Below are 25,231 nucleotides of genomic sequence, written 5' to 3'. Positions count from 1 at the left end.
AAAGTGCCATGATTAATGTCATGTGTGGAGAGCAGTGCCCACACCCAGCAACTGTGTTTAGGTCTCAACCAACCCATTGCAGTATAGTGGCAAGTGTTTGGATCTGTGCTCCTGGGCTATGTGATAACCCTTAACTTGTCTAGATTGGACCATAAATGGTCTTATATAGACCTGGATACTGCAAACAAATGGGGAACAGTGTGGTTGGCAGGACAGTTTCTGTGTGAGAATAAATTGGTTAAGCCAAGTCAAAGCACAATGAGATGTGGAGGAACGAGTGGGATGAATATGGCTTGGGCACATATGAGCTAGAACCTCCTCTGCTCTGTTCGTGGCATTTGATAAGTACAGAAGTGTTGGTTTTTTTTCCCCCTATATATAATGGTCAATTTTGGGTTGTTATCAAATAAACAGACTTAAAAGGAGATTTAAAAGTGCTGGTGACAAAACTGGTATAAGTATTGGCAGAACCTGAAGGTGGAGTAAATCCTTGGAGCAGAGCCTTGCAGCTTGGGGATGATCAGGATAACTTATGGCTGTTTAATTCACTACAGGGGACAGTCTGGTGCCCTGTAAGTCCCAGGGCTGAAGGAGGCAAAGCCACTTCAGCCTCCTCTGAGCACCTATCAAGAGAAAAATGCCCATTTCAAACATGATTGTTTTTTGGAGTGGGTCATGCTGAATTACACAATTTGGCAAGTTAAAAGTTGCTGTAAAAGAGCAGTGCTGATGTTGGGGTAGAGGGGGATGCTTGAGGTCCAGCAAAGCTTCTTTTGTGAAGCCAGACTACATAGAAAAAGTTAATTGGAGGTGAGCGTATGCTGCTTGCCACAAGAATAGGAGGGAGGAGGCATTTTGCTCAGTACACATGTGGGATGAGGATCTGCATTTCGAACCAAGTGGATTTATAGTGGTGATGAATGGGGAGGAATCCCTCTGGGGAGAAGGAGCTTCCTACACGCTAAACTCTATATCAGAGTTTTCACCGTGGAAAACACCAGTTAAATCCCTCTACAAACCAAGTGGGTTTGTATTGGTGAACTCCTCTCTGCAGAGAGGAATGAAGGCTACCTGGGGTCTCATCCCACAGCTCTGGGGCTCCAGGCAAAGAAAATGTGACCCACCGCCAGCACTACTTTTTGGCCTATGCTATAACCATGTGTTCTGACTCTTTTGGCAGATGAAGTATTTGTTTAAAACCACAAATGACTGCCTGAAGGAATGATTGTTGGATAATGGGGTCCTGCTCTGCAATTTGTTTGAGCGTGGGGGATGTCACCCTAAACCAGAGCGGTTGTGGCCTGTCATAAGTTATATTCTGGAGCAATTTTTTTTGTTGTACTGCCATGCAGGACCTCTGCATGCCAAGTTCTCCAGCCATGCTTGTTGATTCTTTGGGTGCCTCAGCCGAAAAAAATCCCTGAAGGTTACTGACAGTCAGTAAACATGGATCTGCAGATCTGCACCACAGGAGGTCTTTTCTGTGTATACTGTGTGCACTATTCACAAACACTTTCTACAGGAAATGAATTTTAAGCAGAAAAGAGGTTTCCTCCTGTAAATCAGCAACTAGTAATGTGTAGTATGTTAGTATATTTTTCCTTGATGTCAGTAAAACTAAAACTCGGTAGGTAATACGTTGGAGGAATTGTGGTTTTAGTCTTCCATGAACTAATAATGTATGCACTGGGTTCTGAGTCATTCTGACTCCACAGACCTCCATGGGGCTTGGACTCCCACAGTAGCTGACAATTCAGCCCTTTAACACAGCTAATAAACTACCTCAAACAAAAAAAGCCTAAATACAATATAGTAAGAGATCTTTATTAAAAATTTTGTACATCAAAGGATTAACTACTACATTTTAAACAAGAAATCAGATTTTACATATTACAAAAGAGGTTACTATTTCTTGAATTAGAAATACATTTTATGAACACTGTACATGATACATCTGAGTTGTAAGAGTAGGGATAGGATCAAGTGCCTGAAAAGAAATGATAACTTAAGAAGCACTAACTTCTTTGTGTACAACATAGTATTTCTGGAAAAATAGCATGTTAACTTCTATCTGAAAATGCTGTATCCCTGTAACCAGTGACTACCAACAGTGTTCTTGGGAGAAAGCACAGACACATGTGCCCTGCATGGTGATTTTTTCTATTTGATATTTCTTTCCTTGTTGGAGGAATCTTCTTCTTATGGCCTATTTCTTATTTTGGAGAGAGCAGATTGTGATTCTGTGGTGTAATAAACACAATCTGCATATCAAACCCCAATGCAAAACAGTTCTTTCATTTAACTTTACCTCCAACCCAATTAGAAGAACCAACTGCTAGCACATAAATGTCTGACAGAAATAGACTTTTCTTGACTGTTATCTTTTGTTACAAAGTAGTTAAATACATTTTAGCTTATCAAATAACTGTTACTTTGTGTATCATTCATACTACATAATTCTTTCTTTGTTGAGATTGTCAGTGTAGCTGCATTAGGGTTTAAAATAAGAACAACACAGAAGGTCACCTTTTAATTGCGTGACCTCTTTGGCTAGAAAGGGTGTGTGAAGTTTTCCAGGACAGTATGAACACAGAGTTGTCATACAAAAGCATAGGATGTATCTAGTCCAAGAAAGGTAATAAAGATTTAAATCTTTATACAGAAAGTGACAATGCCCATGTTATACTATGGAACACATCTACTAATTCTGAATTACAGGTGTAATGTGTGGATTAAAGATACTAAAAAAAAATCCTTTAAAAAAGAGAGCAAAATCTATAAATAAAATAGTAAGTGCTTTCTTTAAGATAATATTCTTTGGCTGCTTTAGGTGCCAGTGAAGGGTTATTGAAAACCACTAAAATGCATAAGGTCCCACTATTATTGTTAATCTTAACACCGAGCTTGTACGATAATTCAAACTGTTGACTGTTAGCATCTCCAGATCCACAATGTGTTCTCTTGGTCCTGATAGGGATTTCACCAGTACAAGCATTGCACTTACAGCACTTGTTTGCTGAAAGAAGAATAAAAAAAGTTTAATTCAGTCGAAATCTAAATTGGTTCTAAATCTAAACGATTCCCTAGTTGTGTCAAGAGCGTGCCTGTGTGTTACTGCCCTGTAAAAGTGCTCTGTCTCAGCACAGATACACAATGCAAGTATTCTTTTTACATTTTTAAATGGCCATGACTAATCTCACACCTGGCTTTGCTGCAGGGAAAACTTTACCTGCCTAGGGCTCAGAGGAATAAACTACACTGCAAAATCTGTTCCTGGTTATGCTGACTCTCCTAAAAGATGTGAAAAGTGGTAATCTATCCCAGGATGGTCTTTGTTTTTATCCCCATCTATCAGCTTTTAAAATATATAGAGAAGTAAAACAAGAGAGTCCTAATGTCTTTAACAGTGATGCAGCTTGTTTGGTGAAGGGAAACTTGAAGTCTGTCACATGGCTCATACTCCAGAAGGAGTCGTGCCTCACTTGGTAAACACTGGCAATTTTTGCAACTGGTGATGTGAATCCCAATTGCCATCCCCATCTTGTAGTGCTCTGAAGCCTGTTTCCCAGTCTGGGATCATGCTGCTGGGCAACACCTACAGGCCTGCTCTGGGGCATGCTGCTAGTTGGTTCAAAGGGTTAACTCCATCTCTCCCTTCACTGACTAATAATATTTTCTCACGATGTCAAATGAGTAGGATGTACAGATGAATCCATTCTCCCTCCTCTACCTGAAACCCAGCTCAGAGCTTTCTTAAAACAATAGGAATAACTTCTAAGTAATCCTCTGTTTACTGCAGTCCCTTGGCACAGGAATAAACACATGCTTCCTTATTTAATGTGATTCCTTGTTAAGTAGCAAGATTAGGATTGTTAGTCTAAATCCAAGGAAAAGCACTGGATTATAGGTTATACCAGAACAAGTGAGATACAGATGAGTGGTGATTCATTCCCATCTCAGGGAAACAGGGTGTAAATAGGCAATGTTGTATCTTGGTACACTTCTTGATGTAATATCAACCTTTCCTAATCTTCAGGCATGAAGAATGGTAAACAAACCCCATCTCCTTCCAATTAATATATTTCTAATCTAATTTTTGTTCTGGTTCTGTTTCACTGAGTGTAAAGCCACATATGAAGCAAAAAGGACTTCCCAAGAATTTGTAAATATTACAGGCATCCAAGAAAATCAGCTTTCTTCCAGAAAATCTTAAAAAGCAGATGTTGTGGACACTTTCATTCATCTGTATCTACTTAAATGCATTATACCAACAGGAAATACTGCTATTGGAAGTCATTTGAACTTTTGTGGTTTCGGAAGTAGTTGCAACACTTTGGGGAAAACCAAGGTTTGAGTAGGTCTCAAGACACAACCTTTGTGAGTTAGCCTGAACTTAGCACTCCAGGAAGCAATGCCCCATCCCAAGTCAATATATGAAATGTATTCAAATAGTTATATCCGGAATCTTTCATTAAACTTTTCCTATGTGCATATATATGGGCTGTTGGTGCACAGAGGTATCTCATTTGGATCTGACATGGGTGTCACAGGATTGCTAGATGCTCATGATCACTACTAGTGTTGCATTCATTTGAAAGAAACAGTTTGATTCTTCTTAGAGTTTTCAGGTAGAAAAGTAAAAGGCTTTTTAATAGTTAGAGACTGAGCACATTTCATGAGGAAGTTTAAAAAAATCTGTAACTTTGGGATGCTGTGATGCTCCTACAGGGTCATTAGAGTGTGTCAAAACAGCAGGGCACTGTACCTCCCTGGTAGCACCAGTAGTTCTTGTACCCCACTCAGGATCCAGCTCCCACCAATACTCACTCTCAGGTAAAATTCTCCGTTTTCATTTCCAGACTTGATCCGGAATGTGTTAATAGTATTGGGGTAAATAGTGGTTGCCTGAATCTGGAAGATGTCAGAGGGCACTGTTCTGTCTGAACGGATGCTCATGTATTTGTACACAACAGAGTAAGGCAGCTCTCGGCAAATGGTGTTTGAAACAGGGCAGACACAGCGGCTGAAAAACAAAAATGAGTGAAACTCTGATGGCTGCAAACAAATGCTACTTGCTTTCTGTTGTATTTCATCATGTTACCTGTTGAGGATGATCCTACAAACCCCCAAACTAATGCTTATCTTACTTCTCAGATGTAAGGACATAGGGCTCTTGACAGGGATTTCTTGGGTAACAACGAAATCCCCCATGGTAATTCCAGCAAATTTCATCCTCTCTGCATTCATTAGTAGTCTCACACTCATTTATATCTAGGAGGAAGGAAAAGGGACTGTGTCAAAGCAGATGGGAATGAATTTGCTACAAAACCAAATGCAGTCTTCAAAACAAACCAAAACGTAGCCACCCGTTTATCTGTTGAGACCCACCAGGTTTCAGTGTCCTTTGCCTTTTCTGGGGCCTGACTCGATAAGATTTCTCTGTGCAGTAACAGAATAAATTTTTCAAGTGGAAATTAAAGCTGAAGACTTTTTTTAGTTGACTAAAGAAACACATTAACCATGTTATACATAATGCAACTGCAGGAATATTGTAGAGTTCCTCATTAGCAAAGAATGACATTAATGTAGCAGATCAGAGGAAAAGAGGAAAGTACATGAAGAAAGAGATTTTGAGGAAGAACTATGATTTCCTGCTCTTTGCAGGTTTTCTTTTTTAATTTCCTGGGTTTCATGGCTCTGTTAATGGTTACTTTTTAACTAAAATAGCTTGGAAAGAAATAATCCAAGGTGGTTTTTTTGTGCTGAGTAGAGCTTCAGGGTTTTTTCTTTTTTTGCCTGGGAAAATAACCACCGATGTCTGTGGGGACTGCCAGACTTCTGCTGTACTAATGCTTTATGATGCTGTCAGTGCCAGAACCTCACTGCTCTCATCTATACAGTCTCCTAACACAGAGTCACAGAAAGGGTTAATTGAAATGTCATCTCTGGGAAGGCACAAATTTTTAGCTGGTCAAACCTATCTCCCTTAAAATGTTCAAGATTGGCTATTATTCTTAAGGGGAAAAAAATAATTTGGATTTTATTAAGTTGTGAATAAACAATTTATTTCTTCACCCTTTTCTGCCAAGAATTAGGGCACCTATTTATTTCTAAAAATGATGACTGTTAAATTGGGTTCTGCATTACAGAAGCAGTGGTTCTTGCACTTAATATGATGTTCTGCAGTGTTCTATAATAAGACGCAAAAAGATATTTAGCATTGGTGAGGAAAAAAACCCACAACCTTAAACTCCCAAGATTTGAAGGCAGTTGGCCAGAATATTTCTTTTCTAAACACAAATTATATAAGCTACTTGAGGCTTGCATTTTTCCTTATTATCAGAAGAAACCTATCTTTAATTTCTAATGTGTCTCGATGTAGGAACCTCTATAAAATGAAACATTATATACAGCTATGTTTAGTGTCTGTAACAAATGGCCTGAGTTTTTTCCAGAGATACTTATCTCTGAAACTTACTCCCAGCCTAGACAAGTTTTACTTGGTTGCAAAACCTGAAATTTTGTTCTAAGAATCTCAAAGATTTAGAGTTTGAGCTGAAGGAATCAAAATAGAAAAGAATTAATGTAAGTGATGCAATTAATCAAATGCTTTATCAACTTATCTTTTGCTAACATAATGAAACATAATGCTATGAAATACAAACATTTAGATAGCAAACACTTCTACTCTTGCTTAAAATTATTAATAAGGTAGTACTGAGATTGCCAAGATGAGGGCACTTACCTTGACATGTTCTGCCTCCTACTACCTGGTATCCTTCAGGACAAATACATGAGAATTTTCCTGGTTCGTTCACACACTGATACTGACATAAATAACTTGAGGTTCTGCATTCATCAGTATCTGCAGAGAGTGATAAACTTATTAATTTTTAACATCTGACTTGATACAGAACTAAATATAATAGCTAAATGCCGTTCCTTACAGAATCATAGAAGGGTAGGTGTTGGAAGGGATCTTTAGAGATCATCTAGTCCAACCCCTTCCCCCGTTTTTCTTCTATCAGGAAAAAGAATTATCTAAAAAGAATAAGTCATCAAAACCCTGAAATGTACTCTTAAAAGTCTCAAAGTTTCAAAGAGAAGAGATAGTTCTACTTGTGTTTTACCAATGATTTTTACAAAATGAGAATTTTGGATTTGATTAAGCAGAAGCTAATTTAGGCTTCAGAACAGGTTTGGGAAAACAACTCTTGAAAGAATTTATACTTTGAATATTATAAAAACCACAGATGAGAGATTAGTGAGGCAAAAATACTGCCTTTGTACTTGTGCCCTGCCCTAGTAAAGCAGCTTTTTGAGAAAGAGGGGAAGGCCTCTTTTTTTTGCCTTTAAATGATATTCGGTGTATACTGTTCTCCTAGAGAAGTGTAGTGTGAAAAGAATTTAACAGTATATGCCATTAGCAGGAAATTAAATTAAACCTATCAAAACTAGGCAATGGTCTGGAAAACAGCACAACTCCCTCCTAATATCTCTGAGGCTTGAGATCAGTTCTTGATTTGAGTCAGGGATGTCCTTGGAGGCTGCATACTTGCTGCTCCCTGTTCTGTTCACTTGCAAGTAGGATTAGCTTAAACTTGGAGAGCGAGAGTCTGTAATTGCTCTGCTGGCTTGTTTAGGAGGGCAGTGGTAAACCAAAAAGACCTCTTTGGCTCAAAAACTGGTAGAAAGGATATGGGCTTTAAGGGTGAGATCATCCTGTGTCCAAAAGGAGATTAGAGGACCCCTGTGGAGACTCTGGCAGAGGAAATAAAGTGTTGATTGTATAATCATCAGGAGACATGCCGTTTGTATACACAAGCTTGAAAACACCTCAAAAGCACAATTGTCACTTCCTTAAAATCAAAAATTTGAGGCTTTATTTTCAGAGGAGCCTAACAACACACAAAATTGCACTTGTTTTTGGTTTGCATTCCTTTCCGATTCATTTAATGGTCATCAGCATTAGACCACACACAATTCAAGTGAGTTTGTGAAATAAGTATTCAGGAGCCTTATTCTTCCCAGCTGTGATGTGAACTGTAGTAATGTCTGTCCTGTTTTGCACGTACCATTAAAGAGATACCCAGATCTATGCCTACCTGAACGCAGCTGCAAAGGTTTGTATTAGCAACTGCACTTGCAACAGAAAAAATACAGGTCTGAAGGGTTTAGGCTACAAACTGCACCCATGGTGTGGCTCGACTTGAATGATATCCCTTAGTTCACAGAAGGACTTCTGGGAAAATAATTAAAGAAAAAAAAGGCTCTTCCAAGACCAAAACAGTTGCTTACCTTCACAGTTGATTCTGTCACTGCTTAACTCAAATCCTGGATTACACTGACAGATGAAAGAACCCAGTATATTGTAACACTGTTGTGCACATGGGTTATTGGCATCACATTCGTTTATGTCTGAAAGGTGAAATTACAGATATTTATCTTGTGTAGCTGGTAATTAAAGCTGATGAAGTGGATTAGTCCTTACTCTGTCTCTGTTGCTTAGCAGAAGCTCAGTTGACTCTATCAATATAGATCTGCAGTCACTGGAACAATGTCAGATCTATGCTTTACATTCCATGTAGAAAAAGAGTATTTTTCCAGGAATGAGTGTTATTCTAATGTGTGATGGATTCTTCCAAAAATGTTTAGTGTGGCTATTAAACTCCACATTCCAGAGTCTTTTTTTCAGGTATGAAATGCCAAGTCTCTAAATAATTGATATAAGGAACACATACTGATAAGACCTCTCAGCATGCAGTGGTTAAGATTTATTTGAGCTATTTATTACTCCGAAAATTTGTTCTTTTAAATTCCATTGCAATTATAACATGAGCCTTTGAGGCCAGTAGAGTTTTGCAATGCTCTAAGGCCTAGACCATATTGGGGGAAGGTATGTTTCTGGGTTAGATTTTTTCCATGATGTGCCCATCATAAGAACATGTGTGAGAACGCTGTGGTATGATATGAGAAGCAATTGTTAATGGGAAGTTTATATCATTAATCACCTCTGGAATCTATAACACTCTTTTTTATGGGCTGTTGACTAACTGCTGCTCCTCTGTCATTCATTCTAGATTTTAGTGTATTTTCCCTTCTGTTCATCCCCTGCGTGTTTTCCATTTATATTTGTGTTTATCAGACATAACCATTAATAGCAGAGCTGCATTTGAAGAAACAATCTCGAGGCTTCTGTAAATGCTTATAAATGTTTGCAATGCTCAGTCATTTACAGACACAACTGAAAACCGACACAGATGACTAAGATTGGGCATTCACAAAACCTAAACCAATGAGGATATTAATTCTCCACATTGTGTACCTCCTAGTCCTGAAACTGAATGGTAAGAGGGGAAAACTGATTGAAAAGATTTTTATTCCTCCTTTTAGTTTAGTTTCTGGCAACATTGCCAAAGAACGTACATCATGACAAAGCTACCAGAAGGAATAAATAAGCTAGCCAAAGCCACAGTTCTGTTTGTTTTCCTTCCAAGAAATATTGACCCACTTTCAATATATGCAGAAGTTGTAAGAGAAATGTATTTGGTACAGCTGTCAAGTATCACTTCTGCCAGATGACTGTTGCAGATGTGAAAGTCTGTCTTGACGCAGCAACCATTAATCCAGAAGCTTTCTTATGAAGATTTACTTCACTTTACCTGGTGGGAGTATGCTTCATTGGGCTGTGAGGCCAGCAAGTCAGAGAAGGGGTGTTTTGGTGAAGCACCTAGCAAACTTGGAGCTGCCAAGGATTTGTGAGTATAACAGAAAGAATAAACCTTGCACTTGACTAAGGAAAGGGTCAAATAAGTATCACATAACCGTGTAAAGTGCTTATGTTGTGTCCATGTGCAATTTTTTCATCTTGCATTAGGTGAAAAAAACCTGCTCTGTCACTTCAGTGCTATGCAGGGTGCCAGGGCACTTGCTAAGATATGGCAGTGCTTGAACCTAATGTTAAAAGCTGGAGAACTCTGGAAATATGTCTATAGTTACAGGGGAGTTTTATATATATAAAATACAGCCTTAAAGAACTTCTGACCATCTCCGTCACCAATCTCTTGGGTTTTTTTAATGGCTTTTCTCTCTCCACTTCAACATAGTTACCTTTTTATTATTACTTTAATTCTTCTAGAACAGAATTTATGATTTTAAATGTAAGAACAGTTAAGGTTTAATTGCAAGACTTCCCTTAGTCTTTTACTCCTAATGGTAAGACCATTTCTAAAGGCTCACTCTCCCTTAGTGACCCTCGTTTGCACTTCTAATGTTATTTTCTACATAATCAACTGTGACACTTGGAGATGCCTTTTTTATCTTCACTGTGTTTATCATGTGCTGAGAATAATGACACCTAAATGCAGAAGTATAGTATTGCTTCCCCTGGTTTCCAGTTCCAGCCTTTCAGTTGCATGACCTGGGAATAATATCATGGAAGCCAATTATAACGCAAAGCAAGCCACCAGAACTGAAAGAATAATTACGTCTAAGATTAAGTCATGACTATAAACCTCCAGGGTTCCAGTTGCCAAGCTAGATGTTCCTCAGAAACCTACTATTTCAACAAAATAACAGGTTTTCAATAATGCTCCACTTTTATTGTCTAACCCTCTTGTTCTCAGATCACTTGCAGAGAACCTCTCAATACAGCAACTGGTATGTCTTACGTACTGCTCGGTGTTTACTTCCTTTAAGCTGAGATGAAAACACTTAAATTTCAACCTTGGCGTGTAATGTGTCAGTATTTGTCCCTACACCACGTGAGTTTGTGTGTAAGCACATGCAGAGAAGTTCTTACCTACACAGGTGTGGTTATTGGATGCTAACTGGAAGCCAGCATTGCACTGGCAATAATAGGAACCGGGAGTGTTCACACATCGGTGGTGGCAGTATGGACGCAGGGTGCACTCATCAATGTCTGGGTTATCAAAGAAGAGAGAAGAGGTCAAATGGAATCACAGGGATTCACTGTTGCTGTTTTGTGTTCAAAGAAATGGTAAAGTTAATTGCATGTGATGAAAAGCAGGAAAAAAAGTATGTGAGCTAGGCACTGCTGCTATGGATATTAATGGGAATGCTATTTAACCTCTGTGAAAACCTGGTTTATGCTGATTTTCTTCAAGCCACTGAGATCAACATAGATTCCAACTTCATTGTTTTCAATTCAATTCCACAGTACTGCTTACTCTTGTTTGTTTTCTAGAGGTAGAACCCAGAGTGTTTTGTTCTGCTTTGCACCCAAGATTTCTCCTGATCAGCCATAACGCTGACCAACACACTGAATGAGCTTGTAGCTCTTGTTTGTCCAAAAATTCACATGCAGCACTTTTTAGCACATCTTTTCAGCTCCATTAGGAAGAGACCGAATTTTCTGTGCAAGTACAGAGGAATGATGAGAGGATTAATGGGCCTGAAAAGGAAACAGGTGGCTGTGCTTCTGCAGGGATCCCCCAGAAACTGGCTTGCTCACCCAAGGGGTTGCCCTTGCTCCCATTCCCCTTGCTGCCTCTCCTGCATACAGCAGCACTAGCACCTTCTGGCTGCACATTCTGGTGCCAAGGGAGGTGATCAGACTGGCTGAAGCTGGTGCTATCTCAGGCAGGATTAACTTTCTGCAGACTCTCCTTGCAGATTAGCTCTGGTTTTGAGGTGGAGCAGGCTGCCTTTCCAAGTTTCAGCATTCCTAATGTGCATTGGAGCAGGGTTTTCACCTGCCAACCACACAAAATGTACACCAGCCCATTTTTTTCCCTCCCTGCATTCTGGAGGAGATTCCGCCTCTGTTCTTGTCCAAAAACCTTTTTCTATGCTACCACAGTGCTGATTATACATGTATGTGCAGCGGGCGTCTTCAGTCATGGCCTGCTTGAGCTTGGTGAAGAAATTCATGCCGTGTTCCGTACATGTACACAATGTGAGGTTTCAAAGGCTCAGCGCTCAGACAAATAAGACCAGTTTTCACTGGAACAAAGAAAGGCACTTCCCATATCCATGCCAGATCTTGAGTTTCCTACCTCCAGCTGTTTCCACCATAGATGTGTTTAAAAAGAGGCCAAGGCTTTTTTATAATGAGGAAAGTGTTTGTTTTAATATCAAGTGAAAAAATAATCTTGAGATGTTAACCCTTTCATTGTCACTGGTTGGGGCTAAACTTAGCAGTGGAGTGTTTCAGATAGTTCTGACTGAAGAGACTTATCCTGGAAAATTCCTGACTATCCATACAGTAGCAGTTGTTGCTGTGACTCTTTTGTTAGCAGAGAAATTTGGAATTAGAAATGGAATAAATTAAGAGGTACAGTAGATCTCTTCCATCCTTGACTTTTACAGGACTAAGCTTTTACAAATTGCTGTTTAAAGCTCTGATGATACAATATAGACACAATAGGTACAATATAAGACATGATTTGCTGCTTAAGCACTGCACTTATGCACGTAAGTGCTTCCAGGATCTGACACTAATTCAGTGAGAGATTTCCTTGTGGGATTAGACACAGCAGCCTCCTGCAGAACTCAGGGCTAGGCATTATCTAATCAATTCAGCCAAATCTTCCATTGGAAGTAATGCTGGAAAAAAGGGCACTCTATCTGCAGCCCCACATTTCAGAAAAGACTAATTTTGCAATATGCAAACAAAGCAAATGAAACAAAACCTCAAAACCCAGAAGTGGCTAGTGAATTCTGATAAAATCAATCAATTGCTAGAAACGAGCCCTTTTCTCCCTCTACTTTGAAGCCAAAATAGTCTGGAAAAATTTCTTTCAAATTTGAGAAACATTTCCTCCCATATGGAGAACCTCTAACAAGATTTGGCCTCAAAAACGTTTTCTGGCTGAGTTGTTATAAAATCCCTAAAGACAGGCTTTATTCTGAAATGCTGACAGTACCAAGTGTCGGGATGTACTTATAATTTAGGTCAGTATGTAATATGTAACACAGGTGTTATTCTTGGTTTTGACCTAAATAAGAGAAGGGAAAATTCACTTTCCATAGATTAAGATGCATAAATGTCTTCACGTGTACATATTGGGGTGTATAATTCTGCTTCTCTTCTTTTGAGTGCTGCAGTGTGTCCTGCAAAACTTTCAGGCAGTACCTATGGTCTTGACATCTAAAGTGCTACTGCATAGCAATAATGTACTTCACCTGCTCTAAAATCTCTAGATAAAACATAGCTATTTAAATAAACAAACCAGTGACCTGTCCAAACTATTCCTCTTCCTACAGTCCAAACCAGTCATTCTACTCCTGCACAGAGAACTGAGAAAAATCACATACATCTGTGTCAATATCAATTTGTCAGTTCAGAACCTGATCCACATCTTTTGGGAAACAGATAATTTTTGGGTTGATTTCTACAGCTCCTGCCTCAGAATGCTGAAGAGCCATGCCCAGACATTAAATTGGTCTAGGTGTGTACTGAAACTTCCCCAGTTTCCTTCCTGCAGCTCTTGTTAGGCAGTGACTGTACCTACAGTTTTTGCAAGGCTTTTTGAAAGAGGTTAAAAATGAAAGGAAAGAGATTAAATGCAGGGTACCCAACACAAAGAAAAAGAGGAAAACTTGAAGCTGTGTTGTTCCTCTTCTGCTGAGGACAAAAGACCCCAAACCAAACCCTTTTCTAGGCTGCATAACACCAGGCTTGTATCTTATACAAGAAAAATCAATCTCATCTTATTCAAGACCACCTCTTCCATCACCTCATGATGTATATACTTCATGCTCTTATTTCATAGTTGTTTTTATTATCTCTGTCAAACCTAAGGCTTAAGGCTGGAGTGCCTATAAAAGCAATTCATCCACCGAAACGATGACTAAAGAGGTGTTAAATAAAGGCTGAAGGAGGACTGCAGGAACAGGGTAATGGTACTTCTGCATAATATTCCCAAACCAGGATGGAATAGGAAAGATGCAGTGTTTACACTGCACTTGGATTTAATTTAATGCTATACTTGTATAGGTCCCAAGGGTGCTGATAGTTTATTTTGGCACAAAGAATAAAGCGTGGTGGTTTATAAGTTGCAAATATCATATACCTGCATTCAGAGTTTCCAGCTCTTTCATTTACACTCATAAAACTCAGTACTGAAACAGACCATGCAGGGGGGCTCAGCAGAGCAGGGATTAGGTCTGTGTGAAGGTAGTGCTTCGGCCTGCAGATCTGGAGTCAGTCTCACTGAGGTCAGTGGAAAGACAGGCTTTAGTTTGCTGCTATGGTAGACTTATGACTATATCTGGGACATTAGGCAGTACCCCAATACAAACAATAAACACAATGGTAACTATTAGGAAAATTAATCTTGTGAAGTTCAACTCCAAGTGTTGATTATACTTGAAATAGTTTCTAGTTCCACGTTTTAGTGATTACTGTGATAAAGCATTTCAAGCTTCTCTCGCTCTCTTACAGTACACATACCTATACACTTGATAACCAATACAAAGTTTGCAACTACAGTCATGCAAGGAAACAGTTTTCCCTAGAGCAACACTTACCAACGCATTGGTCCCCTCGTTTCTGATAGCCTGGAGGACACTGGCAGCTGAAGGACCCTCTTAAATTGACACATACTTGGTCAGCTCTACAGGTATGGCTTCGAGTTGCACATTCATCTATATCTTTAGGAAAAAAAAGCAGATGCAATATTAGTCATGAAGTTTACCTAAAACACTTAGTCTGTTGAAATGCTGTATGCATCTTCAAGCTCCTTGTAAGTAAAAGCAGCTAAGTCAAAGATGTCATCTCAAGGCTTGCTCCATTTCTAGGACATGAAATGTTACTAGATTTCTAATAGCTTTTCATTCTGATGTACTGCATTTGGAAATATTTTCAGATAAGGTTACTTTAAACAATCAGATGCTTTAAATTGTCAAAGATCATTAATATTTTGTACTTGCCACTATAAAAAAATCTGTAAACTTATTACATCTTTATCATATTTAAGTAATTTCCCTTTTCCCCCCCCATGCTGGTTGGTTGATGGATGCTGAATTACTCTGGAAAACTTCAGCAAGCATAGTTCAACACTTTTTCACAAATGAGATCAGTTAGAAATATATTGTTTTGCTGATGCTAAAAAGACTCTGGTCTCTTTTTGTATAGTTCCTGTGCTCCTTACTTTGGACAGGGACTTGGAAGTTGGTATGTGGTGGCCCTCTCATCAGGAAGAGATCTGCCTCTTGTTGTTCCCATGAAATCTGGAAACTGTTTTCTGTATGTTTGGCTTTGAACAGCAGAGCTAAAAATGCAAATACTAGACAGATACTTTTACTGTAATTCAGGCAGCTTTTAGTTCACACTAAGTGCAGGTTTATACAAGTATAAACCCAACATTTTGATTTTGCCCGTTCATTGTAACTGCTGGAGGTACTTAATTATAATTAAACTGCATGTGCTGACAAACAGGTTGCTTAAAATGGAATTGGGATTTGCTTTCTCATCTGAACATCCAAAGTGTTGGAGAGCTTTGTATCGTAACCTGACACAGTACAGTGAAAGGACGTTTTAATTTTGGCATTGTACACAATTTGGAGACTCTAGGCTGAATAAACAAATTCCTTAAAACTTATGATCTCCAGTTTACAAATCTCAGCTGACCTCTCTATTTGTATAGGCACTGGGGACGTTAGAACATCACCAGTGGCAGATTCTGGATGGTGCTTTGGAAAAAATGATGGATTCTTTCTCATAGCAAATGAAAACAATTTTGACCACAAGATTCAATAAAAAATAAACCGTCAACAGTTTGAATTAATTCTCAGTGTTTGCCCTTTCCCCAAATGTCCACATATTTCACATATATCTTCTCTTTATCTGACAGGAAAAATAAAGTTCTTTTACGTTAGCCTGCTCTTTGCATTTCTGCATAACATCACTCCTAAAACTGATGTGTTGATGCAGGACTTGCTGACTGCGTTGTTCTGTACTGACAGCTGAAAAGCACATTCTCAGGTGTAAAGACTTTCAGGGACTATAGTTGGCTGCCTTATACCATCCTGACACATCATTAAATGCTTGAGCCAAGAAACTGTGGAGCTCAATGCAAGTCTTTGCAGGGACTTCAACAGGCTTTGCATGTACTCCTAGTTTCTACAGAAGCTGAAAATAAAATGGCCATAATACTCATACAGTCCAAATTCTTGTTGCACAGTGTGCTGCAGCAAAGAAAGTTTGATCTTTAGGACCTTCATACATGAGTAAACTGAACATGAGTTACTTTTTAAGATGGATTACCTAAAATGCACTGAGTCTTTATGTTGCCCTTTACATCCAAGGCTTGATTTCCATGTAGCTGAATTTGTGTAGAATAATAAGCTACTTCAGCCAAAAGGAAGCAAACGAGATTGATTTATGCACTTGGGTTCTTTGACTTTTCTCAATGGTGAGTTTAAAAGTAAAATGATTATTCAAAGATAGTGTTTAACTGCTAGCTGCCTCCTCATTTGGAAACTCCTGGAGGATCCAATGTTATGGCCAAAAAGATCTGTGTTCACAAGGACCTTTTCTTGAGGCTTGTTTTAAGGGAGACTTAGCTCTCCTGAGCTTTGTAGTCAAGTTAGGATCCCGAACTGGGCTGCATTAGCTGTGATTATGATCTGTCTTCTATATGCCATAAAAATGCCTGCTGGTATGTGATATGTTCTTGGTGGACTTCAGAAGAGCTTTGTCAGTGGTGTTAGTCTGCATCATCATGGTGCTTTTTGCTATTTTGGTTGTCTTTGCTGGACAGCTTTTGTTGAGATGTGAGTCCCTAGGCAAGCTAGGGAAATGGATACATGGAATCAAGTACTAGTGGGAGTTCTTGGAAAACTCCAGTCATCTCTTCTTTGGTGGGCTTTACTGAACTGCCTAAGGTGGGAAGTGGGCAGGAGAGCAGTCTCCAGCCTTCACTGAGGAAGGACAGTGGGTTGCCATGCTGAAGCAGTTCTGCTCATATCTGTGCAAAGAAGTCAGTAATGTTAAAGGAAGGCTGATAGCCTCAAGATCCTATTTCTTCTGGAAAATTCAGTTCTGAAGTCTCTAGTATTGCAATAATTACAGATATGTCTAGTCTTCTGACTGATGCAAAGGTGAGGAAGTGAGTGGAAGATTTCAGTGCTGAAATCAGTGCCAAATTGTGAATTGTATTGGTGAGATACTAGAGATAGCCCAGCTCCCGTGGGCTGTGGAAAGAAGCACCGGTGAATCATAGAATGGTAGGGGTTGGAAGGGACCTTTAGAGATCATCTAGTCCAACCTCCCTGCAGAAGAATCTTGCATGTGATATTGCTGCACAGACCTCTGCATCTATGCCTTTGGTGACTCAGGCCCAAAGAGAGGTCTTCAGCTTTTTTGCACCTTGATGCCATCTGAGTCATTCTCCATTAGAGAAACAGTCTTCTTTCTTAACTGTTTAGAGAGCTACTGGAGCAATAGAGGAGTGGAAGTCATAGGAAGGAAGCAACAGCAATGTTGGAAGTGTCCCTGGGATGAAATAACATTTTTCTTTCATTTTTTCTGAGGTGACAGAAGTAGAGTTAGTTATCTACCAATAAACACACTTCCGTCCCCATATGAAATGGCTTGCAGTGTTATCTTACACTGGTGGTGTGCCAATATTGATCTGGGATTCCCACTTATGTGTTCATGGTTCTTGAATGGGTAGACTGTATCTGCAACTGTTCAGGATCTGACTGGGATGCAGCTTCCAGATGGTTTTCACAGTTATGTCCTCTCTGTTCAGAAATCAGTAACTCTCAGGTCCTCATTCCATTATTCTAATAACTTATTTTCCTGGTTGAAATCAGACCTTTTTCAATGCATTAGTTTCTTAGCTTGTTTACTCTAACTCGCACTGATTCTGTGACAGTGATCTGGAAGCTGCCTAAGTTCCTGCCTTCAGTCTGTATCAAGTGCAATAATTTGGGCACGAGATGGCAGTTATAGAAAGCACATGTTTTGTCTACCATTCTACCATCTCATTGCATTTGATGTTTCTCGACAAAATCCCTGGACTTAAGTGTGAACAGCAAATGAAGGCACTGGGAATCCAGACATTTGACTTCTGCCTACTGCAGACACCTGTAACCTGAGTGATTTGCGGTCTGTGGAGACATAGCAATCTGAGGCAAAGGTGTGACAGAAACTGCTCCAGGAACATGACAGAGCTCACCAGCTTTAAAAGCAAGATACATTTGTCTGACCTTTCCTCTCTAACGTGAGTGTTTAATAATGTGTTATGTGCATGTGTATTTAAAATAATTAAAAGAATTAAACCAAGACAATCCACTGCACACACTTGTCTCTGGGGAGAGGGTGAGGGAACAAACATGTGACAGATGTTTGTCATGTTGCTTAACGCACTACTGGAAAGCACTCAAGATACCACAGTGATGAGTGCAGTATAAGAAACAGATCTAGAAAGAAAATAATGGGCTTTTACAAGTTCATTCTTGAGCATCTTTTCTCTGCATCCTCTTTTCCTAACAGAGTATCATCATGATAAAGTTTGTTTCCATAAGTGTTTCAGCAACCAATGCCATAGCTGAAGCTTCTACCTTAAGCAAGCCTCTTGTAAGCTATACCTGAAAATAACTTATTCCCCATCAACTCTGTTTAAATTTCCTTTCTAAATGCTGCCCACAGATTTGTCCACCCAGGTAGGCAATGTCAATTACACTGGTAACAAATGATGAAAATGGTATTATGTTTTCCTTTGTACTCTTTAATGTCAGCTAACACTTCAAAAGGTTGTGCTGTTCACTACAGAGAAACAAGAGCTGTACATTTGTATTATATTAAGTACCCTGAATGGTATTTGATTATTGATGTGTGCAACCTGTGAAATATAGATTCATTCTTAAACTCACTGTATCTTTGAGTCTGAGCTACGATGTTGCTTAGATTTTTATTCCCAGTTATTCTCTGGACAGTTTCACTCTGCATAGTTGGAAGATTTCTTTTGAAATAGCTTGGATGTCTCTAACAATCCTTTTGTAGACTGATGTTACTTGAAAATAGAGCTGGGTTACCCGCAGTGTCTCGGTCATTGTAACAACTGAGCTCGGATAATTACGCAGTCTTTCAACAGGCCACTCAACAGCAAACTCATTATGGGATTTATATGTAATTTAGTTATAAAAACTTAACAGAATTTGCAAACTGTGTATGGCTCAAGCCCTTTAATTTGTGTATTGTTTATAGGTGTTACAGCCAGAATATTACACTGAAGGAATGGGACGGTTTCGAACTACTTGAGGGGTTGCAGAGTTCAGGTCCTCTGAATGGTCTGCATTCAGATCCATTAAGCATCACACCACAGTCTCTATAGATATGAGCCTCATATATAGTGGGATGCTTCTCTATCAAGTTGCAATGATATCTGCTGTATAAAAACTTTAAATAGATGTAGAGTCAGAGTCAACAGAGAAGTGGGCAGAGGAACATACTCTTAAGGACACCGGACTCTCAACTTACATGTAAGGCACGCTGCTCTTTCAGAAATGTTTATGGAAGTCTTCAACTGTCCAATGGTAAATACGGCCATCACACCCCAGTGGCATATCCTAATATAAAGCCCATCTTTTGCAGCCATTGCCAGGGCTGTTCTAGAAAGTTCATTTTAGAAGACTTTCAAATTGATAACTATCTGCAGGTTAAGATAATGCTCTGATTTGCATAGGCTACTGTTTGAAGTTTGCAGGGTACAACAGACACAGTGTGAGAACCGTGGAGGGCAGCAGAGCTTGCTCCCGTACTCCTTCAAAATCAGAATCAACTTGCATTTGATAGTTTTAATTCCACAGGCCTCACTAACAGCTATACCCAGTGATTCCCTCATTTTCCAAAAATGCACCCGCACTCTCTCCTGAAGGGATGTCCACAATTATGTCCTTCCACTGCTGACGTTGGCAGCCTGCTCTACATTTCAACCACCAGTCGTGTTTTGCCTGACCTGCCTTTTAGTTATAGCTTTTGCTAAATCTAGTGTATGGAGCTAGCTGCTTCTCTATTGCAACCCATCTTGTCAGGCTCTTATCTACATCCATAAAATTCTTTCCTAGTCTCTCTTTCTGAGCTACAAACCTGGCTCTGTTCCCGTCACGCTGTGACTCATTTTTCCCAAACCCCCTGACTCATGCTGCTTGCTTACTTATGCAACAGCCTAATCTCTGTAATTTTCTTCATATCATTATGAGAAGTACATAAATTCACAAGATGGATTTGACCAGTGCTTCAAACTTCTGCAGAAAAAATTGCAATCCACATATATCCTTTGTCTTAATGAAGCCACTTAAACCTTTTCTCCTCCAGCTCATACCTGTGTGTTCTGCTTGGAGCTGGAGAGCTGTATTCTCAACCAACTCGAGTATATCTTACTGCTGTTACTGAAGTGCTCAGGTTCTTGTTGCTCACTGGCTTTCAACATATTGCAACTTCATACAGCATCTTCATACTCTTCTTGTTTGTGTATATATCCATTTGTTCAGACAAAAAGTGTTTCTAGGTTGCTTTCTCTATGCTGGTCTGTAGCAATCTTGTATGCAAAAGATTCAAACAGGTCGAAAAGAGGGCTCTTAAAATGATTCACATTCTTATTTCTGCCCCCACTGAGGAGCACCAATGGACCAGCTGTTGAATAGTTTCTACAAATCTAAACCTAGAAGGATTGCACCGATGCCAGTGTTGCACTTGTCACCGACTCCAGTGAAACTGTTCTCCCTCTGTTGTGAATGTAAATAATAAATATTTTAGTTAATCAGCTTAAATTTTTTTGAGTTCTCAGTGTGAGTGAGACCAGAAAATGACTTGGTGTATTTTTCTAATAGATTCATCTGAAGTGAAAACACTGCCTCCCACGTAAGCAATGGCACCAGTGAGTCTGATCTCAGACATACAATGTTCTGCACACTACCACAGGTATCATGGGCAATTTACTTCAGGATTCTGTAAAGCCTTTCCCTTTCTGTTCATTACCTTTCCTTCTGTCTGCAAGGCATTTCATATCAGTATAAATAACCAGCTGAAGGTAAAATAGTTGAAAAAGACCACTCTAGTTCTTCCATGAGTATGGGCTCACTTTATTTTACCAAATTCAGTATTTTGTCCCTTATTACTCTTTCTTATATTGTTCTTGCAACTGAAGCCAAGCTCACTGCTATGTCGTTTCCTGGATCCTCCCTGATCCTTTCTTACACATAGGAACAACATTAGCAACCTCCAAATTCCCTGGTTCCCTCCCCAGCCTTAGCAAGCTATCAACAATTTCTGTCAAAGGCTTTTCTATTTCCCTTGCTACTTCCTTCAACATTTGGGATGTTATTCATCTGGGCTGAATGCCCAGACAACTTTTAACTCATTGGTGTTGGGAGGCCGTGCTTTGCGGTGGTAAATACCAGCACGAAATTCGTTACATAACATCAGGTTGGTAGGTACCAAAGGACTAAATACTTGGAGCAACTTCTTATTTCTGGAGTGGCAAAACCTGCTAATACAAGGACCTGCAATCTAATAGTGCTCTGACTATCCAGTAGTGTCATGAGGTAGTGTCTCTAATTCTGTGCAACTCTGCAGCAGCCCATAAACTCTCTTCTTTATTACTGGGGTTTTTTCTTTCCCTTTTAAATTTTCCTTTGGCCTTTTCGTGTTAAGTATATTGCACCCATTGCCCTGGTAACAAGCTTTTACAGTTGAGCAAAGGTAACCTGCACAAATACTTGTTTGCACAGGAAAAATATCACTTAGAGCCAAGACCTACATTTAAGCAAATACGTGAGGTAGAATGTTTAAATTAATGAGAACTTCATGAAAAACGGCACAACTTCTTCTGGTGTGCTGAAACATTTCCCCTTTCAGATGTGAGGGTGCAGCAAAGCAAGTCCCTTGTAGATTTGTCTTTTAGTACTCCTGCATGTCATGGCACAACGAAATAGAAGTAATGCAAGGTATTAATGTAGAAAATGTACTAAACCCCCCCTCAAATGCAATGCAACTTCCAGCTCCTTGTGATTTCTGTATCTGGACTGCAAAAGCATTAGCAGCTACTGTAAATTTGGGAAAGTAACCTAACCACAGTGACTTCATGAATATGAAGGTACAAGAAAAGCATCCTTCTATTAACTCAACAGAGTTAACAAGGGATCGAGCTGAAATAATCAAGTCTGCACTGCAGTACTTTGTCACAATTATGTATTGTCTTTGGTATGTCCAAACTGAATTGACTTATCACATAGAATAGCTAAATAAAGGAGTGAGCCATAGCTTTCAGCACTAGAACATCTCCCACATGTTTGTTTGGGAGTGGCAGGCAGCTGAAAAGGGAAAAAAAAAAGATGAATGAAGGCTTGAATTGATGCATTGCTTCCTTTCTTGTCCACTTTGCCTCCATCTGTGATGCTCTCTTTCTTCTCTGGTGTATGCCATGCGGTCTGGAACTTGCACTGAGTTATTTCTGAGAGGACTTTTTCCACTCTGACAATGGAGATGCCACATGCAACCAAATCTGCTTTTTTTTTGTCATGTATCTTAACACAGTTCTTACAACTGTCATGTCCAGGACAGCATTTCAGTGGTGACAAGGGAATGGTGCTTAACCCGAATCAGCACCCAAGCGTGTCTTCTTTGCCTCTGCCTCCTGCACACAGTAGCTGTCCATGCTGGAAATGGTACAGCAAATTAAAAGGCCTAATGCTCTATTACAACTTCTTCTGTGTATTTTCCCCTGTACTTTTCCAGGCCTCCAGCAGTACAAGCCATGGCTCAACATTGCTTGTAAAAAGGTGTTCTGATCAACAGATAGACTTGATGATTGAATCACAACCGTAGTGAATTCAATGCAGGTGACACATAAAACACTGCTCAAGTCATACAGTAATGAAAATTATTACTGTAAATGAAAATGGAACAACTAACCTGGCAACAGTGCTAGTCTGATATAAGGCCACAAAGACTGTTCCCAAAAGACATTTAACAACAGTATTTTCTATCCAATGTCACTTCAGTGTGTATTCTTAAAACAAGAACATGATTTATTTGTGCTTAGGGTTTCTCAAAGGGAAGAGTGCTTTTTTCCTCAATAGAAGACCACAATGTTAACTGTTAGTTCTCCTGCTAATCAAAAAGAAAAAATATCCCAAGTTTTTGATCTCTATTAATTTAAAATGTGTGGGTTTGGCTTTATTTCTGCTGAGGCCATAAATGGAGCCATACTTGCTTTCAAGCTCCAAACTAGCAATTCAGTGCAATGTATCTGCAATTCTCAGGGTGCATTAAAATGTGAGTTGTCATAATGGTAAACTTCTTCTTTTACATTGCAATAGCTTATTTTTACTTTCAGTAGAGTATTTCCTGCTGTTGCTTTCTTGTGATTTTATGCTAGAGGTCTGACAACTTGTGCTTTTTGGTTCATGCCTGCCTAAGTGAGGATCACCCACCCATGATGACCAATACACTTGGACTATACTCAAAAACAACAAGGGTGGATTAAACTATTCCATTATTGCAGATGAAAGAGTTCTCCCCGACATCTGGCATATCATCTTCAAAACTGATATGGAACGTTTCCATAAATTCAGCTTAACATTGTTTTTGTGAGTGTTCCAAAGTATTTTTAACATGAAGAAATAGCATGCAAACTAATTTCCTATTTGAAAGTAAACGTCTTGCTTTTATTCCTAATTCACCCAGTTATTAAAAAGAAGGAAAAAAAAAGAGATGTTCCCTTAACTTGAAGCATACTGTTTTGTTTACTTAAGTTAATGGAAAAGCTAGTCAGTGTTTGATGTAAAGCTGCCCCCTTGCTTGAAAGAAAACCAAACAACTGGTTATGAATTATGAATATCTCCTAATAGTTTCCAGAATTATCTGAAGTATGTATTTTTTTCTTAATTACATACACGTAAAAGTTCCAAGTTCCCCGTTCATTTCCATTTTGTTTATTTCTCTCCCTGGAAACCTCATAAGCATTTTCCTTTAGCTAGGCTTGACTGAACAAAATATTACTGCTACAACCTGTAATATTAGGGAAATAAAGTCCTGAAAGCTCCTTGTGGTTTTTAATTAGGAAGTTGAAGAATCACTCATTAAATCTTTGCAAGCTTTTTCATAGCACTGGCAGCTGCCTGGTCCCTGCAAGGGAAAACACAAACTTCTACCCCAAAAGTGTCCTTCAGAGCAGACTTTAAAAATCAGCTTTTATTCTGAGACAACACAGAAAACAGTCCATGCAAAAAATCTTGCTTTTCTTGTACTAAAACAGTCTTCAACTGTCTTCAACTCTTTTAGTCCTCTTGTGAGGAACAGCAGTGTCTCCTTACAGCGAGGGAGGCATCTCCACGTGGGAGCTGCTGGCAAAGGTTCCGCAATGAGGGATGCAGTCAGGTGAAAACCTGGTCTGTCTGTGTGGCACTGCCATAGTCTGCAGGTACTTCTGACAGTAAAGGCAGGTAGTTATCAACTGGACCTGATTAAGATAGCAAGTAAACTGATGCACTGAGCATAAACTATGTGATATCCAACCCCAGCCTGAAATGCATTAGCCTGCTTGGGGTTGTTTTTTGGTAGTGCATGCATGCCTCGTCAGTGCATACTCTGCTAACTCAAGAAACAAGAGACCTTAAGATATAAGGGAGTTAAGCTCTCAAGCAACTTAAACTATTTGATATAAGGGAGCAATTTAATCAATAAAAACCTATTATTCTTCAGCTTCTGCAAGCTGAATGAGCTGTTTCAGGAGTTATAACTGTAGCTTCCAAGCTGAGAGCATTGAAGTTCAAGTCGAGTTCAATAGCAGCTATCAGAAGGAGAAGGCTTATCTAAACGATGATATTGTTTTTAACACTAATCATCCTATCTGTTGGCAGTACCAACTGGGCTGCAATCTCCACAGCTCCCTACGTAAATAAGCAGATTCCTGATGCTGTTCCAACTTCAGAAATGCCTTTGAAGGCATTATTTAGTTATGAATTTTTCCTGCATCGTCGTGTGATACTTTTAGTGTGTTGCTGTATGTACCCACAGATGCCTTGTTTTGAAGTAATGTCTAAAACTTATTCACTTTCAAGGTGTAATTGCTGGGCACTGGTCTCTCTTTTATGTTCTTGAGAAGTTAAAAATGAAATGGTTAAAAGGAATTCACTTTCACGTCTTCTACAGCTTTGAATGATAGAACAATAAAGGCAAATGATGGAAATAGTACTTAAAAAAAGACGCATCAGTTGATACTGTCCAAAATATACTCTGGGGATGGGAGGAGAT

General features: G+C 39.3%; 1 protein-coding gene across 1 annotated transcript in view; it reads right to left on the bottom strand.

The window, feature by feature from the left end:
* Window positions 1-1,808: 1,808 nt before the first annotated feature.
* Window positions 1,809-25,231, bottom strand: part of EFEMP1 (EGF containing fibulin extracellular matrix protein 1) — a 48,836-nt gene continuing 25,413 nt past the window's right edge. Inside the window, exons 6-12 of the mRNA XM_061989302.1 lie at window positions 14,494-14,616; window positions 10,802-10,921; window positions 8,299-8,418; window positions 6,746-6,865; window positions 5,148-5,271; window positions 4,828-5,023; window positions 1,809-3,016 (exon numbers count right to left, since the gene is read on the bottom strand). Of these exons, the coding sequence (XP_061845286.1) occupies window positions 2,858-3,016; window positions 4,828-5,023; window positions 5,148-5,271; window positions 6,746-6,865; window positions 8,299-8,418; window positions 10,802-10,921; window positions 14,494-14,616 (962 nt within the window). The 3' untranslated portion in view covers window positions 1,809-2,857. The remainder of the gene's footprint in view (window positions 3,017-4,827; window positions 5,024-5,147; window positions 5,272-6,745; window positions 6,866-8,298; window positions 8,419-10,801; window positions 10,922-14,493; window positions 14,617-25,231) is intronic.

This window comes from Colius striatus, chromosome 2 (assembly GCF_028858725.1).
Source record: "Colius striatus isolate bColStr4 chromosome 2, bColStr4.1.hap1, whole genome shotgun sequence".
Classification (NCBI taxonomy): Eukaryota; Metazoa; Chordata; class Aves; order Coliiformes; family Coliidae; genus Colius; species Colius striatus.
The sequence above is the reverse complement of the archived record's forward strand: the minus strand, read 5'-3'. Positions and strand labels throughout refer to the sequence as shown.